The sequence below is a fragment of the Sapajus apella genome, unplaced genomic scaffold, assembly GCF_009761245.1.
Source record: "Sapajus apella isolate SASKATOON/1434 unplaced genomic scaffold, GSC_monkey_1.0 scaffold57, whole genome shotgun sequence".
Lineage (NCBI taxonomy): Eukaryota > Metazoa > Chordata > Mammalia > Primates > Cebidae > Sapajus > Sapajus apella.
This window is the reverse complement of record NW_022436997.1, coordinates 215,778-233,559: the sequence shown is the minus strand read 5'-3', so window position 1 is coordinate 233,559 and position 17,782 is coordinate 215,778. Positions and strand designations below refer to the sequence as shown.

The window sequence follows — 17,782 nt, the reverse complement described above, 5'->3', positions numbered from 1 at the left end:
AGCCCCAGGACTGCCTCCAGCCTTCATGCTGCAATGGCCCGAGCGTAGGCCCCCAAGGCCAACCTCAGTGCGTTTCTGCTCCCCAGCCTAGTGTCCTAGACCTCTACTGCCCACCCACCCCTCCATGCTTGTCTCCACTGCCCACCTCAGGAAGAGGCCCACACAAGTGGGAGACTGGAGGCAAGCAGGCATCCAACAATGTCATGCCCCTTCCAACTGCTCTTCGTCAGACATTTCATTCAAAGTAGAGGCTCCTAGAAGAGGTAAACAGGTGGGGGGAAGGGGTGAGCATCAGGCTTGCAGCTCTCCTCTGCCTTCAGGCCCTGCAACAGTGCACCACAATGAGCACACTGCAGACCCCTCCCTTCTCCTGCTGAGGGATGAGGATATGATGGGTGACAGTCCCCTCAGACGCTCAACCAAACATTCATCCTAATCACTCTGTCAAGAGCTCCCACAAATACTGTTTTATCCATCTTATTACATGCCTGAATTCCCTATCTGTGTGCACACGTGTTCATGCATGCATGTGTGCATCTGTGTGTGCACACCTCTGAAGTTAGTGCCCATACGCTCCCCCAAACCTGTGGAACCCAGTCCAGCTGAACCTAACCATTTCATTCCTGCACCCGGCTGTTTAATTCTACAAGTTCCTTTGTTATGGGTTGAATTGTGTCTCCCCAGAATTCCTATGTTGAAGTTCTACCCACCCACCCCCCAGCACCTGTGATTTTGACCTTAGCTGGAAATAGGGTCCTTGCAGATGTGGTTAGTTAAGCAAGATGAGGTCATACTGGAGTAGGATTGGCTCCTAATCCAATGTAACTGGTATCCTTTTAAAAGGGGGAAATTTGGACATAGAGGCATGCACAAAGAAGATCACTAGGTGAAGATGAAGCCAGAGATCTACAAGCCGAGGATCACCAAAGATTACAGGCAAACCACCAGAAGCAGGGAAGAGGCACGGAATAGATTCTTCCTCATAGCCTCAGAAGGAATCAATGCTACTATCTTGATCTCAGCCTTCCAGCCTCCAGAACCGTGGGACAGTAACTCTGTGGTTTAAGCCTTCCAGTTTGTGGTCCTTGTTACAGCAACCCTGGCAGTACACCTGGGGTTGCCTCTCTAATCCTTTGGGCAGAAATCTCACTCTTCCTTTTCCAGGCTCTATTCAAAGCCTAAATCTTGTCCAGTGGTTCCCAAATTGACTCCATGGAACATTGGGGCACCCTTTGAGCCTCTGCAGAGGAGAGGAGGGAAAATGGTGGAGGTAGGGTTGAGAACGAGGGAACTAGGTGGGCAGGACCGGAGCCCCCATCCTTCCTTCTAAGGTGAGCATGGGCTCCTACACAGCCCTTGGCCAGAGGGGTCTCTCTGCCCTCTGATTCTACCAGCCTTGAACAAGAGTTTGCACCATCCACTTGGCATTTAGCATGTAAGATAGTTGTAAACTCTTCATGTGTGTTTGAGCCCTCCCTGCCCTACCCCAAGAGAGCACCCTGTTTCATCCATCTTGGTAACTGTGATGGTTAATTTTAAGCGTCAACTTGATTAGATTAAAGGATGCAAAATATTGTTCCTGGGTGTGTCTGTGAGGGTGTTGCCAAAGAAGATTAACATTTCAGTCAGTGGACTGGAAGAGGCAGACCCACCCTCAATGTGGGTGGACATCATCTAATCAACTGCCAGCACGGCTAGAATAAAGCAGAGGTACTGAGTCTCCCAGCCTTCATCTTTCTCTGTGCTGGATGCTTCCAGACCTGGAACATCAGACACCAAGTTCTTTGGCTTTGGGACTCTTGGACTTAACAAGTGGTTTGCCAGGGGATCTCGGGCCTTCGGCCACAGACTGAAGACTGCACTGCTGGCTTCCTTATTTTTGAGGTTTTGGAACTTGGACTGGCTTCCTTGCTCCTCGGCTTACAGAAGGCCTATTGTGGGACTTCACCTTGTGATCATGTGAGTCAGTACTCCTTAATAAACTGCCCTTTATATATACATCTGTCCTATTAGTTCTGTCCCTCTAGAAAACCCTGACTAATACAATAACCAATGTCTATAGCTGCACCAATAGAAACATACCAGGAGTCACATATATTATTTTAAATTTTCTGGTAGCCACATTATAAAAAAGTAAAAACTCATGTAATAAAATTGCTTAGAACTAAATACAGACTTACAAATGAGTGCATATAAAATTGGTGAAATGAGAATTGATGGATTGTATCAATGTGAATTTCCTGGTTGTGATACTGTACTATATTGTTTGGGTCGTTTTGGGGTTTTTTTTTTTTTTTTTTTTTTTTTTTTTTTGAGACATGATCTTGCTCTGTTGCCCAAGCTGGAGTGTTGCAGTGCTGTCACAGCTGACTGCAGCCTCAACTTCCTGGGTCCAACCAATCCTCCCACCTAAGCCTCCTGATTAGCCAGGACTACAGGCATGTACCACCACACTTGGATAATTTTTTATTTTTATTTTTGTAGAGACAGGGTATCACTCTGTTGCCCAGGCTAGTCTCAAACTCCTGGAGTCAAGCAATCCTCCCACCTTGGCCTCCCAAAGTGCTAGGATTACAGACATGAGCCGCCATGTCTGGTCATGATATTGCACTGTATTGTTTTGAAAGATGTTATCTTTGGAGGAAACTAGGGGAAGTGAATACAGGTTCTCTCTGTGTTATTTGTTATAGCTGTGTATGAATCTACAATTCTCAAAAAGATTTTCTGAAAGTAAAAAGAAGCTGGGAGTAGTGGCTCACTCCTGTAATCCCAGCACTTTGGGAAGCGAAGGTGGGTGGATCACAAGGTCAGGAGTTTGAGACCAGCCTGGCCAATATAGTGAAACCCTGTCTCTATTAAAAATGCTATATATATATACATATGCACACACACAGACACACATATATATATAGGGTGTGGTGGCACATGCCTGTAATCCCAGCTACTTGGGAGGCTGACGCAGGAGAATTGCTCGAACCCAGGAGGCGGAAGTTGCAGTGAGCCAAGATTGCGCCACGGTACTCCAGCCTATACAACAAGAGTAAAACTCTGTCTCAAAACAAAAAGGGCAAAATTAATTTCAATAATATATTTAATTTAACCTAATATATTCAAATATTATCATTTCAACATGCAAACAATATAAAAAATTAAGGAGATATGTCACATCCCTCTTTTGTATTATGTCTTTGAAATCCAATGTGTATTGTGTATGTACAGACAGCATGTCTCAATCCCGACACCACACTTCAGTGCTCAGTAGTCCAATGGGGCTAGTGACCAGTGGACAGTGCAGGGCTAGTACATAAAGGGCACTCAATGGATGCTTGCTGCATGAATGAATGAAAGAATGAATGATGAATGTACCAATTAACCAGCCTGAACTAAGAGGGGCCTGAGACTGGACCTGCAGAATAGCACCGTACCAGCAGAAGGGCACTGGGTGGGCATGGGGGGCACAGGTGTGGGGACATTGGCTCTGCAGGCACTGCTGGGTGGAAAGAGAACCCCCCAAAATGAACTTGGATTAGAAGGAGGACAGCAACCCAGCCTAACACAGAAGAAAGAGAAAGCATTTGGGAATTCTTAAGCCCTCTTTCAGGAGTTGTAGGGTGTGGTTTATTTTAGGAAATGGCAATGATGGTCTTAGGAATTATAGATCCTTTGATCTGCCGACAAAGAATGGGGAGTTGGCAGACTGCAGGAGAGAGGGAAGGGAGGCTTGGTCTTCCTTTGCCCAGAGACTCGGCAAATGCAGCACAAAATCAGATGGAATCTCAAGCTGGAGTGAGCGTTTATGTATTTTATTCTCCCAGGGCCCCCCCCCAAGTGTGGTATTAAACTCCCAGAACCCCACAGTGTGGCATCCCACACACATATCCTGGCTTACCTGCCTTATTTCCGTTCCCTCCACCCACCCAGTCCAGGGGCTCTGCAGGACCTGGGGGTCCCCTAGAAGGAGCCAGCAGTCCCCAGCCTGAGCTGTTCTCCTGAAGTACCAGTCCCTTGTACCCCACATACCAGAGCTGGAAGAGGGGAAGCCACTTTGCCCACCCACTCACACTGCATGAGGCTAAACGGAGACCAGACAGGCTGTCAGTCAGCTTCACAGAGCACTGGTGTCTAAAAAGAAACTATAAACTTTTTGATAGCTTCCATCACCTGCTCCTCCTGCCTCAACACCTCAGCCTGTCCTCCAGATTTCTCCCAAATCCAGTCTCTGAGACCCACCAATTCTTCAAAGCCTCTGTCAGGTCCCACCAGGCTACTCCCACCACTCCCATTACTGTCTCCTCTGAAACTTACAAGATTTATAGTCTATGCCACAAAACTGCAAGTTTATTTATACACTGTCTTACATAATTTTTCATGTTTGTCTCTTTAAGTGTTCTGTAAGTTTCTTAAGGACATGAATCATACCAAATAATTCTTTAGTAGCATCCCCTCTCCCCCAGTGCAAAGCCGAGGGACACTTAATGAATGTTTCTTGATGATTAGGATAAAGTTTCAGGATTCCCTTTGTATGAATCCATCCATTCAACAATTAGTGTCAGGTGCTGTGCTTGGTCCTGAGAATTCAGAGATGAATAAAGCATCTCTTACAAGGGTCTTACATGCTGTGCGACTTTACACGTCACTGCCCCTCTCTGCATGAATACGAAATGAGGAAGACTATTTAATAGGACTATGGAGAGAATTAAATGAAATAATCCACATTTAGGATTAGCTTCTTAGGTTAGAAACTGCCTTATGATCCCTTAGTGAATGTTAATAATTAATTTTTTTGAGACAGGGTCTCACTCTTGCCCAGGCTGGAGTGCAATGGCACAGTCTTGGCTCACTGCAACCTCCACCTCCCAGGTTCAAGCAATTCTCCTGCCTCAGCCTCCTGAATAGCTGGGATTACAGGCATGCACCACCACACCTGACTATTTTTAGTAGAGATGGGATTTCGCCATGTTGGCCAGGCTGGTCTCAAACTCCTGACCTCAGATAATATGCCCACCTCGACCTCCCAAAGAGCTAGGATTACAGGCATGAGACACCACTCCTGGTTAATAGTTAATATATTATTACCTGATGAATCCTTCATCTGTGGGGAGGAGGGGTGTCCCTAGAATAATAGGTAGGGTTAAGAGCTAAATTAGAGAATTATGAGATATGAAGTGAATGACCTGAATACATCAAAGAGGAGAAATTAAATCCTCTAAGAGGTAAATCCCTGGAAAATAGAAATGTCAAAAAAAAAAAGGGAGGCCAGGAAGAAGAGATGGAATCCGGGAGTGAGAGGGTGTCACTGTGCTCCTGAGGGATATCTGAGGAAAGTGCAGGAAACTCACATCCAACACCAGTGCAGGGCTGGGCATAAGGCAGGTCAGAGCCAGGATTAGAGGAAGGCCAGCAAGACACCCAGAACACGACATTTAAAGAGGTCCTCATTCTCAGGCTCATGTAAGTATGATGTTGACACCTGAGAGTAGGGACCGCCTTAAATTTTGTTCCCTGGATCCCTTGCTGGCCTCACCTCATCTCGTTTTGCAGCAGGTGCTCAAGTGAAACTTGCTCTGACCAGAGAAACTATAAAGTCACTCTGCTAACCCACCGCACACCCAGGCTGCAGTCAGTGCAGCATCCCCTCTCCTTTCTAGGGCACCCTCCCCGTCAAGAACCACACTCTCAATAGATCCTCAGTCCCTATGGACCCAATATCCTGGGGCTGTGCCTGTTTCTCGGGACAGTCACAGAAGGCTTTGTCCCCTGGGTGGGAGGACAGCTGGCTGAGTGATGAGGACCTTCGAATATACACGTGTAGGCAGCACAAAATCAGGCTGTACTTTTCCTTGACCCAGTTTCGCATCCTCAAGTCTCAGGCCTGCACCAGCCACAGGCACGCAGGAGAGAGAAAGGCTGCAGGGAAGACAAGGCATAGGAGGGTCCTCTGTACTTGAGGCAGGACAAAACTCCTGGCCTCAGCCCCTGTCCACTGCATAATCACGTAGAAAAGCAATGGGACAGTGCTGAGCAGGATGTGCTAAGTAGAGACACCACAGTGCTGTGAATTCAGAGGAGGGAAAGAGCACCGTGGGCTGAGAACAGAAAGAGAAGCAGGATTTGGACTGAAAGACACCTGGGAGGGGACAGCAGGTGGTGAGGCAGCGTGGGTGAAGGCCCAGAGTTAGGACAGATGTGACATGTGTAAAAGACCGTTGGCTGGCCAGGTGCGGTGGCTCACGCCTGTAATCCTAGCACTTTGGGAGGTGGAGTCGAGTGGATCACCTGAGGTCAGGAGTTCAAGACCAGCCTGGCCAACATAGCAAAACCGCCTCTACTAAAAATACAAAAATTAGCCTGGTGTGACACGCGCCTGTAATCCCAGCTACTCAGGAAGCTGAGGCAGGAGAATCGCTGGAACCCGGGAGGCGGAGGTTGCAGTGAGCTGAGATGGCACCACTGCACTCCAACCTAGGTAACAGAGTGAGATTCCATCTCAAAAAAAAAAAAAGAAAGAAAAGAAAAAAAAATCCTCGGCTGACAGGGGAAAAACATTCAACTTCCAGAGTAGGCCTATGCACAGACTGACAATTAGGGGTGAGATTTTTGCTTGGGGAACAGAAACATTCAAAGACTTCCATTTCTAACAAAATGGCCTACTGAGAAGCCCTATGGGACAGGTGCTGTGACATACCCCCACATCCCCTTCGCGAATGAAGGTCTTCGCCCACCTGTTGGGGGTGCCACGAGCCAACAGCCCACAGCTCAGTCCTCTGAGAACTGCTGCAGGTGCGCATACTCAAGGTTACGTCCCCTTCCAGGGCATCTACCTCTCCCAGGTATAAAAGTCAGGCCCCTCACCCCAACTCTGGGCAAGTCTGAAGGGCCATCCCATCTCCAGGGCTGCCTATGGGGTCCACTGAGGGTTTCTCTGGAACTGTAGTGTGTCTCAGTTTCTCCCTGTGATCAGTCGTATTTTCTTCTTTCTTTCTCAGATATTGATCCTAAGAGCCCTTCTCAATAAACATCCTGCACTCTAATCTCTGGCTCTGAATCTGCTTTCCAGGGAACCCAGTCTGCAAGAGCCTCCCACTACAAAACACTAAAATAACAATTCAAATGTCTTTTAAATGCCTTATTAAATGGATGAATAGTCTGGCAAGAAAAGAAGTAGATGCATTCATCAGACAATTCCAGATTCATGCTTCCTTTGTAATAGCCAAAAGGCCCTCCCAAAGCAGAGGGTCACACTAGAAACCCCCTCCTAAAGCCAAGAAAACACAAATAATGCAAAAGAAAAGAAAGGACAAAATGCAGGGTATGTAAAAAGCACAAAATACAATAAATGTAAATATACTAAACTTTCTAGGTAGAAGACAGAGATCATCAGATTCGTCATTAAAAACTATAAGTATGTGCTAATTACAATAGATGTAGAATGAAAGACATGCACATTTTTTAAAAAAGGAATCAACATCATCATAAATATCATGTTCTCTCACCACAATGCCTTTGAATTTAAAAAATCAAAAAGATAAGGAAAAAATTAAGGTATCTGGATATTTTAAAGTATTTCTAAATTCATGGGTGAATAAACTATGATAGAAATTAGAAAATAATTGGAATTAAAGATAATTAAAATACCTCTGGTATTTACTAGCTGTATGACCTTTAACAAATTAAATAACCTCACTGTGGTTCGGTTTCCTCATCTATAAAATGAGCATGATAATAGCATCTATTACTTGTGTTATATGAATTCAGTATGGTAATATATAAAGCACTTGGACTAGTATCTGGCACATAGCGAATGCAATGCCATTCTGAGTTCTTGTTATCATCATCATCTCAAAATTGAAGGGATTTAATTAAAGGAGTATTCAGAGGAAATTTTATAACTTCAAAAGTTTACATTAGAGAATAGAAAGACTGAATATTGAAGAGATAAGCACCCAACTTAGGAAGTTAGAAAAATGACAGAATGAAACTGAAGCATAAAAATTAATAAAATAGAAAGCAAATATCCAAGAGAAAATCAGCAAGGCCAAAATCTGATCTTTCTACAGAGACGATGTAAAAAATAGAAAAACAAATAAACAATGTCAAGAATAAAAAGGGGGCAAAATGATGGATATGACAGAGATGAAATGCAGCATACTATAAATTTTGCCAATAAACTTCATTTTTTTAATTTCTAGAAAAATATAATTTACCAAAATTGATTAAGAAATAGAAAACTTAAATACCCTCACAATCTCTAAAGAAATGGATCAGTAACTTGATTAGTAAGTCTTTATTAGTAAGAATGAATGGATTAGTAAGTCTTCCCATATGGAAAACATTATGTGCAGATGATTGTACAGGTGAGGTCTATGAAACTTTTAAAGAATAGATGAATCTCAAAACTTGCATAAGTCATTACAGAGAATAAAGTGTTAACATTCTCGCTTGCAAGAGTGATTTTAAAAACAGTCTTGCAAATGAGCTGAGAATAGGAGAAAATTACATGCCAATAGCATTCAAGAACAGGAACAGAATATCCTTAACAAAAATGATAGCTAACAAAATCTCACATCATATAAAACAAATAATATACCACAAAAAATTTGGATTTACCCCTAAAATTACAAGTTGAACATCTATTAATGTAATTTACCACATCAAAAGATTAAAGGGGGAAAAATTACATATTCAACAGATAGAGAAAACAGACTTATAAAATTAATATCTAAATACAACTTTTGGGGATGGAGGCAGCAAACCACCATGGCATGTGTATACCTATGTAACAATCCTGCAAGACCTGCACATGTACCGCAGAACTTAAAGTATAATTTTAGAAAAAGCTAGAAATGTTTAAAAAGTTAAAAAAGAAAAATAAATAAATACAACTTTTGGCTAGGACAGTGGCTCATACCTGTAATCTCAGCACCTTGGGAGGCTAAATAAGGCCATCACCTGAAGTCAGGAGTTGGAGACCTAACTGAGCAACATGGTGAAACCCCCTCTCTACTAAAAATACAAAAATTAGCTGGTCATGGTGGCGCATCCCTGTAATCCCAGCTACTCAGGAGGCTGAGGTGGGAGAATCCCTTGAAACCGGGAGGCAGAGGATGCAGTGAGCCGAGATCACACCATTGCACTCCAGCCTGAGCAAAACTCCCTCTCAAAAAAAAAAAAAGTCAAAGAATCTAAATAGATATTTCTCCAAAGAAGATAAACAAATAGCTAATAAGCACATAAAAAGATGCTCCACATCATTAGTCATCAGAGAAATGCAAAATCAAAGCCACAGTGAGACATCACTTCAAAACCACTGAGATGGCTATAAACCAAAAACAGATAATAAAAGTGTTGTCAAGGATGTAGAGAAATTGGGACCCTCATACAATGCTGGAGAAAATGCAAAATGATACAGCCACCTTGGAGAACCCTGGCAATTCCTCAAATGGCAAACACAGAGTTACCATATAAACACAGAGTTATATAACCATATAACAATTCTACTCACAGGTATAAACCCAAGAGAAATGAAAACCTATGTTTACACAAAAACTTAACAGTGAAAACAACACAAATGTCCATGAGCTGAAGAACAGAGAAACAGAATGTAGTGTATCCATGCAATGAAATATTATTCTGCGATAAGAATAAATGAAGTACTGATACATGATATGTGACATGGATGAACCTTGAAAACATTCTGCTTAGTGAAAGATGTCAATCACACAGGACAGCATAGCACATTATTCAATTTGCGTGAAATGCTCAAAACAGGAAAATCTAGAGAGACAGAAGACAGATTAGTCTGTTTTTTTATTCTAGGACTAGGAGGGATGGGGTCCAGAAAGTGATGGCTAAAGGCTGCAGGATTTCTTTTATAAAGGAATGAAAATGTCCTAAAATTGACTGTGGTGGTAGATGTGCCACTGTTTGAATATATTAAAAGCCACTTAACTGTTCACTTTAAGTGGGTGAATTTTATTTCAATAAAGCTGTCAAAAAAAGAAAGAACATGGTGAGGACTAAGGCAAGAATGTTCACTATGACACTTTTACTGAACACTATGTCAAAGGTCCTAGCCGCTACAGTAAAACAAGAACTATATATTAAGGTATAATGGTAGAGTAATGAAAGAAAGAAAAACGTCTACATAGAAATCCCCAGATAATCTATACATAAACTATTATTGGGATGTGCATCATCAAGGTTGCTGATTATAAAATTAATATACAAAAAAATCAAATTTATTTCTATATACCAGCTACAAATGTTTAGAAAATATAATTTTTTAAAAGATGATTGTTACAATAGTGAAAATTTTACATAGTTTTTAAATAGTTAAAAACTATGTAGCTAGAAACAAATTGTTATGGACTAAATAATTGTTTGTGTCCCCCCAAAATTCCCATGTTGAAATCTAATCCCCAATGCAATGGTATTTGGAGGTGGAGTTTTGGGAGGATGATTAGGTCAAAGAGTGGAGCAGTCATGAATGGGATTGGTGCCCTCATAAGAAGAGGCCAGAGACTTAGCTCCCGCTCTTTCTGCCACATGAGGATACAAGAAGCCTGCAACCTGCAGGAGGGCCCTCGCCAGAACCCAACCATACTAGCACCTTGATCTTGAACTTTCAGCTTCTTGAACAGTGAGAAACGAACATTGGCTGCTTAAGCTACCCAGTCTATGGAAATTTGTTATAGCAGCCAAAATAAGCTAAGACATAAATCTGACAGAAAACATTTGAACTCTTTATGGAGAATTATAAAATTCCATTGAAAGCCACAGCAATGGCCGAGCGTGGTGGGTCACGCCTGTAATCCCAGCACTTTGGGAGGCCAAGGCGGGCAGATTACAAGGTCAAGAGATTGAGACCATCCCGGTCAACATGATGAAACCCCATCTCTACTAAAAATACAGAAATTTGCTGGGCGCGGTGGCCCATGCCTGTAGTCCCAGCTACTTGGGAGGCTGAGGCAGGAGAATCTCTTGAACCTGGGAGGTGGAGGTTGCAGTGAGCTGAGATTGCGCCACTGCAGTCCAGTTTGGTGACAGAGCTGGATCCTGTCTCAAAAAAGAAAAAGAAAGACATGGGAAGACATTCAACGCCCATGGTTATCTGGTTTTCCTGAGATTAAGTTTAAAAGATGGACTGAGACCAGATTATTAAAACCTACCATATCTTTTCTTTCCACCTTAAAATAAACATTGCCCTTTCCCCGTTCCTCTGTTAAAGTGTAAACATTTGAAGTCATAACACTCTAGGGCTATGAGCTTATATGAAAATAACACTAACAAAGGGGACTGGAGGCAGTGGGGGACTTAAGAGAAGAGTGGACAATTTCCATGCCCCTTATTGTGGAAAATCTTTCTTGTAATGCTTTCTCTTCTCAGCATTGACACCTAGAAAGGGTCATCTGCGCTCCCTGTCTCCACATTGTCTTTCCCCACTCACTCTCTGCCCACTGAAATAGGATTCTGTCCCCACTCTTCTTCTCTCCCAAACTGTCTTTGCCTTTACTGCCAACCCAATGGACACCGCAATCCCATCCCACCAGAGCCTTCTGCCCGGCATGCCACAGCTGGCCACTCTCACTCTGGTGCCCTCATCCCTTGGTTTCCTTAACACCTCCCTCTCCTCTTTCCCCTCCAACTCTCTCCAGCCTTGACTTCCAGAGCCAGCTCTTGTCTCTCTACCCCTTACAGGTGTAGACATCCTTCAAGGCTCTCCTTTGCACCCCGACCCATCATCATTTTCCACTCTGCTCTGTCCTTGGTGACTCATCCAATCCCATTGCTCACACCAGTATTTTTCTAACTAAGGGTTTCAATGGATTGTTAAATTTAGTCTGTTGCTCTCAGATTTTTTTGATAAAAACTCTTTTTTACTGTGGCAAAATACACAATAACAAAATTTATCATTTTAACCACTTTTAAGTCTATAGTTGAGTGGCATTAAGTTCAGTCACATCGCTGTGCTACCATCACCACCATCCATTTCCAATACTTTCTCATCTTTCCAAACTGAAACTCCGAACCCATTAAATGATGACTCCCCATCCCACACCCAGCCCCCATGAACCACCTTCCACTTTCTGTCTTTATGAATTTGACCACTCTAAGTCCCTCATATAACTAGAATCATAGTGTATTTGTCCTTTTGTGCCTGGCTTATTTCACTTAACACAAGATCTTCAAGGTTCATCCACGCTGTAGCACATTTCAGAACTTCCTTTCTTTTTGAGGACAATATTCCATTATATTTTTTAATGAAGTAGGATGGATTTTTTTAACGAAGTAAAATAGAAAACATTAGAGGGCATTTCTCATAATAAGGCCAAGTACTGTTTCACAAAATGCTTCAGTTGAGTGTGTACATAACTGTGTTCAAGATCCTGGGTATAACATATGCGTTACTGTACCTCCCAATCATGAAAGTTTGGAAAACACTGATGTCAGCGGTTGGTGAATCTAGATCTACACTGCTAGCCTGACTTTTCGCAGCACCGTTCTGGGTAGCTCCACGAACACACGAGGATCCAGACCCACAGCTGTCACCCTACCTACACCTTCCCTCCCCCAGACACGCCCTTCTCATAGGGTCCCCACTTTCTGCCTGCCTGCCCCATCTGCCCCCAGTGATACAGCTCTAACCCCTGGGTCATGCGGATTCACTCAGCTCTTGCCTGTACTTGTCAACCCTTGCTCAAACTCGATTTCATCCCCCTTCCTTCCACCTTTGCCTATGCCTGTGGATCACTCCCCTTTTTTGAAGACCCCTTCAAATCCCTCCATGTACCTTGAAGCACAGTGATTTGCCCTGGCTCCCACCTCCTTGTTTTTAGAGTCCCTCATCCATTCCTCTGGGCATGGCTCATGTATGAGTTATGTGCCTTTCTGTCTTCCCAATAGCCACAGGCTCCCTGGAGACCCTGGACTGTGCCTGCCTTGTGCACCATTGTATCCTCAGCACTTACAGTAAATCTTCATGAAGCATTTGTTCAATCAATCAAAAACAGACATGGAGAAGCCAAGAGCATCAAAGGGAACATTCACAACTTTGTTTCTTGTCTTTTTCTCCTCATTCACGTAGTGTATGCTTTCTCTATTGAGACACTGAGTCCACTAAACCATGGCACTGCCCCACCTTCTCCCCTCCTGACCAAGGAAAGTGGTGTAAATGGACCCCCCCCCCAGACTTCTAACTGATCTCAGTGGGGCCCTCCCAAAAGCTCCCATTGCCCATTGCAGAGCACAGGGAAAGCCCAGGGTCCGAAGAAGTAAGCACACATAGACTCACAGCCCCACTTCCATTTACTGGGGGCTGTCGCTAAACTCTCGCTGGAGGAACCTGCCATTGCTGTATCCCTGAGCTCTTCATGAGGTGGCATCGCACCAGCTCAGCATGGAAGCAAAGAACAGCAGCCTTCAGGAATCCCCTGGCTCCAAAGTAGACCTGCTCCCTGCACCAAGTTCTTCTCACTTTGACCGGGCTGTGACAGTACCTCCCAGCCTCTCTCCCTCTTTAACTCTTCCTGTCGAAACCCCAGCTAACGTCCTTCCTAGGGGCTTTTATCCTGCCACTACCCTACTCAAGGACCAGGCATGGCTCCCAGTGGCCCAATGAACCAAATGCAAATTGTTCCCCTCAATCTTCAAAGCACTTTGCTGAGCCTAGCGACCCACTGTTGCATCTGCCTCCTTCATCCCCTCCTCCCACCTCACACCAGCTGTATCCATTTCTTCATTGTGTCTCTTCCAGTTACAATCCCTGCATACACACACATAGTCTTACTTTCAATTATTTATGCATTATCCAATATCTATTGAGAACTTTTTATGTGCTGGACACCGTATTTGGTGTTCACAGTGCAGCCGGGAACAAAACAGGACAAATCCCCATCTCATGGAGTTTCCAGTCTAGAGCAAAGTTTCTCAACCTTAGCACTATGACATTTGGTGCTGGGAAATTCTTTGTGTGGGGGGCAAACTACGCAGTGTAGGATCTTTACAACATCTTTGGCCTCTTCCCACTGCATGCAGCAGCACTTTCCTCTCCCCAGTGTGAACACCACAGAAGTCTCCAAACATTGCTGTGGGGAATAGGGGATTGAGAACCACTGGTCTAGAGCAGCAGGAGGAGCTTGTTGCAACTTGCAGACCACTTCGGCAGCTTGTTACAAAGGCGGGTTAGTAGATCCCACCCCTAGACAGCCTGATTCAGGGCTGAGGAGTCTGCATTTCAATGGCCCTCCAGTTGGTTCCAATTCAGGCCCTCCCAGAACCTCTGCTGGAAGAACACTGGTCAAGTGTTTCTTGACAGGAGACAGACTGATGATAATCACACCAGGTCAGTTCATTACAATCATGATGTATGGAGGAAACAAGATGCGTAAGCAGGTGCTAGGGGTGGCACTGATGTGGCAGCCACGCCCAGTTCAAGATCAGGACTGGGCAACGATGAAGCCAAGTGCTACAGCATAGGGAGGGTCAGGTGTGGGAGAGATGGAAGGAAGTTGTGCCACCTTTGCTCCTGCCCCCTTTTTGGATGTGCACACCCCCACCCCCACCCCCACCCTTAAATCTTATCCTTCCTTCAAGGCCCACTCAAGTTCAACTTCCTCTGGGCCCAGTCTTCCCTAACTCCTCCAGCCCACCAGTGCCTGTCTTCTCAGGCAGTTTAACATTCACTTTCTATTTCATTTATGGCTTTTTTTTTTTTTTTGGTCGCAAATAGACTTCGAGTCCTCCGAGCACCAAGACCACATCATCTCCTTCTTTACAGACCCTTATTTACAGGTACCCTTCCAGGATCCCGCCTATACAAGTTTTGCTTGCTTGATTGGCTAACTTGATTGAGTCCCTGGAGTGAGGCCTGCAAGACAGCATCTATGTGATTTAGGGGGTCAGGGTTTCTGTGAGGGAGGAAGAGAAACACCTTCTATGCCTGCTGCACTCCAGGCATCTAGCCCACCCACCCAAGACCAGGGAGGGCTTCCCAGAGCAGGCAGGTAGTAGTTCGGGTGGCGCTTGCCATGGCCGCTTATGCTCTCCCTCTGTTGACAAGGTAGAAAGAATCCCAGCAGCCCCAGCAACTTTGGGGAGGTGCCAGCAGGGGGCAGAAACCCAGAGCTGTCCTGCTGAAGAGTGAGTGCCAAGATGACAGCAGGCAACTGGCCTGCAGGGCTGCAGCAAGCCGTGGGGGACCCAGCTGTCCTTGCACAGGATCATCTCAGGGGCACCAGTAACCAAAAGAGGCAGGCCCAATCAGATCCAAGAAGCCAGGAGGCTCTGAAGATGGCCTTTAAAGCCACCAGCACCAGACAGCTCTCAGGAGCTGCCACCAGCCAGGGAACACTCCCCGGGAAGGTCCTGAGAACAAAGTGCCTCATTACTTCCCAGCTCTGGGGGAGTTACAAGGAGGGGAAATAGCCTAAGTGCTGCAGCGGCACCTAGCAGCGATCTTCACCCTCCCACCCTCATGGGCAGCCCAGATTGGGAGCACCCATGCCTGATGTAGAACCCAAAAGATGAGAAGAGGGCTATTTCGTTATGGGGAACTTTAGAGAAGAAGGTGCGATGCTTACTTAGCTAGAGAGACCTTTCTTTTCCTATCACCCTGGGGGAGGGTCGGTGAGATAGCAGCAAAGAAAAAAACACCCCAGCAGCTAGGAAAGAGGGCTCTTGCCAGGAGAAGCTCCGATATAGGCGTAGACTAGAGCAGGAGTCCTCCTAATCCCCCAAACCAGGCAAAGAAACCCCAAGTGTTCCCCGGAGCCAGCAAAGCCGGCAGAAGGAAGTGGCTGGCATTTCAGTGTATCTTCTGCAAACAAGAGAGACTGAGGCTGTGCCTGAACTGAATTTCTGAGTGACACCTCCTGCTGCTCTTTCTCTTGGTGGAGTTTGGCCATGGGTGGGGGTGGAGTGGGGGAGATCCCAACGAGGGGGTTAACTTCTGCTGCAGCTATGACCTTTTGCGCTAAGGATGAGAAGAAAAAAAAGCCATCTGTTTCAGAAGGAATCAGGTTGTGAGTTTCACAGATCCAGTGGCTGTGGGATTATAAGACTACACTATCCTTGTCGCATCGCCACCGCCCACTACCACCCCCCACCACATCCAACCCGAAGCTCCTGTAAGGGAAAATGTTTTTTCTCCCAAGGGTCCCTACAAAAGTTCAGGACTCTCGAGATTAAAAAATAAATAAAAATTAAAAATCTATACGATTTTGAGCCCTCCTACCCCAGCGTCCAAACAAATGGCCATAGAACTGTGGGTTTGGAAGACACCGATCTGATCCATGCGGTCTCCCCGAGTGGATTTATTCTCAGCTTGGTTGCTTGGAATTCTAACCTGTCCTTCATTTTTCACAGTGGAACAAAGTTGTCTTGGCCTTCCAGCCGGCGCTGGGCAGGCAGCTGGAAGCAAGGATGCTCTTGGAAACGCGGAGACCCACCCCTAAGCGGCCGTGCTTGGGACGAGGAGCGTATCCCACGGTCACTCACCCCTGGAAGCTGCGGCCGAAGCTGCGGCTGCCACTGCCACCCGGGGGGCTCGCCCGCCGGTTCTGCGCATCCCGCCCTCTCACGGACTTTCTTACCTCTTAATGTAGTTCCTGCCATACAGGATCTGTTGCAGCAAGGTCACCAAGGCGAAGGCGCAGATGAAGATGAAGAGCAAAGTTCGATTCCCCAACAAATCCCGGTTGGCCGAGGGGTCCGCGTAGCGCATCCTGGCGACCGGGCGCCGCGGGCGCGGGGTACGGGGCCGCCAGGCAATGACTGGCGGGGTTCCGGGGCCCCGGAGGGCGCGCGGCCGACTTGGCGCCTCACGGTGCGGTCAGGCAAGCGGGGGATTTCGCGGGTCAAAGTTTCCAGCTGGCGCGGCCGGAGCTGGGGACATCCAAGCGTCGCAGGCGCTGGGGCCGCACGCAGGACAGGGCCGGTCACAGAGAGCTCGGCCGGGGCCCGGGGCCTTCCCCCGGGTTCCTTTACCTCCGGTCGCCCGTGCAGGGCAGCCGCCGATTTCCCCGCGGAGGGCCGACGCCAGGTGCTACGAGCCGGAGGCGGCCCCTCCCGCCGAGGTGGCGGCCAATGGGGAGCGGGGCCGGGGCTCAGTCCCCAGTGCGCCCCAGCGCGCCGCGCACCGCCCCTTCCAGTCCGACTCCGGATAGCGGGCGCTCAGTGCACTGTACCTGCGCGGGGCGTTCCGCGTCTGATCCCTGGGCCTGCAGCGAGGGATCGCGAAGGTTGGCCTTCGGTTCTGCTGATGGGGACGGGGGAGGGGGTACAAAACACCCGTGCAATCTGGCTAATGATAGGCGGATCGTGGGGAGGGGGAGGGGTGGAGCGGAAAACGCCGGGTTTGAATCTTGGAATTAAAAAGAGGGCTGAGGCCGGGCGCTGTGGCTCACGCCGGTAATCCCAGAACTCTGGGAGGCCGAGGCGGGCGGAGCACAAGGTCAGGAGTTCGAGACCAACATGGCCAATATGGTGAAAGCCAGTCTCTACTAAAAATACCAAATTAAAAAAAAAAAAAAAATTGGCCGGTAATCCCAGCTACTCCGGAGGCTGAAGCAGGAGAATCGCTTGAACCTGGGAGGCGGAGGTTACTGTGAGCCGAGATCGCGACACTACACTCCAGCCTGGATGACAAAGCGACTCCGTCTCAAAAAATAAATAAATAAATAAACAAACAATAAAAAATAAAAGAGGGCAGGAAGAGGAAGCCGAGGCTGCAGAGCTGGACTTGATGGAAGGGAGCATTTGCGTGCGGCGCGCAGGGCACTGAGTC

At 46.4% G+C, this 17,782-nt stretch overlaps 1 protein-coding gene across 3 annotated transcripts in view; it reads right to left on the bottom strand.

The window, feature by feature from the left end:
- ST8SIA5 (ST8 alpha-N-acetyl-neuraminide alpha-2,8-sialyltransferase 5) overlaps window positions 1-17,456 on the bottom strand; it is a 74,521-nt gene extending 57,065 nt beyond the window's left edge. The window contains exons 1-2 of one of the 3 annotated variants that reach the window (XM_032245235.1): window positions 17,184-17,456; window positions 16,590-16,907 (exon numbers count right to left, since the gene is read on the bottom strand). In XM_032245235.1, coding sequence (XP_032101126.1) covers window positions 16,590-16,720 — 131 coding nt within the window. In that variant the 5' untranslated portion in view covers window positions 16,721-16,907; window positions 17,184-17,456. Of the gene's footprint in view, window positions 1-16,589 lie in introns of all 3 variants that reach the window. The other 2 variants (XM_032245236.1, XM_032245234.1) reach the window with 2 other exon arrangements.
- Window positions 17,457-17,782: the final 326 nt, after the last annotated feature.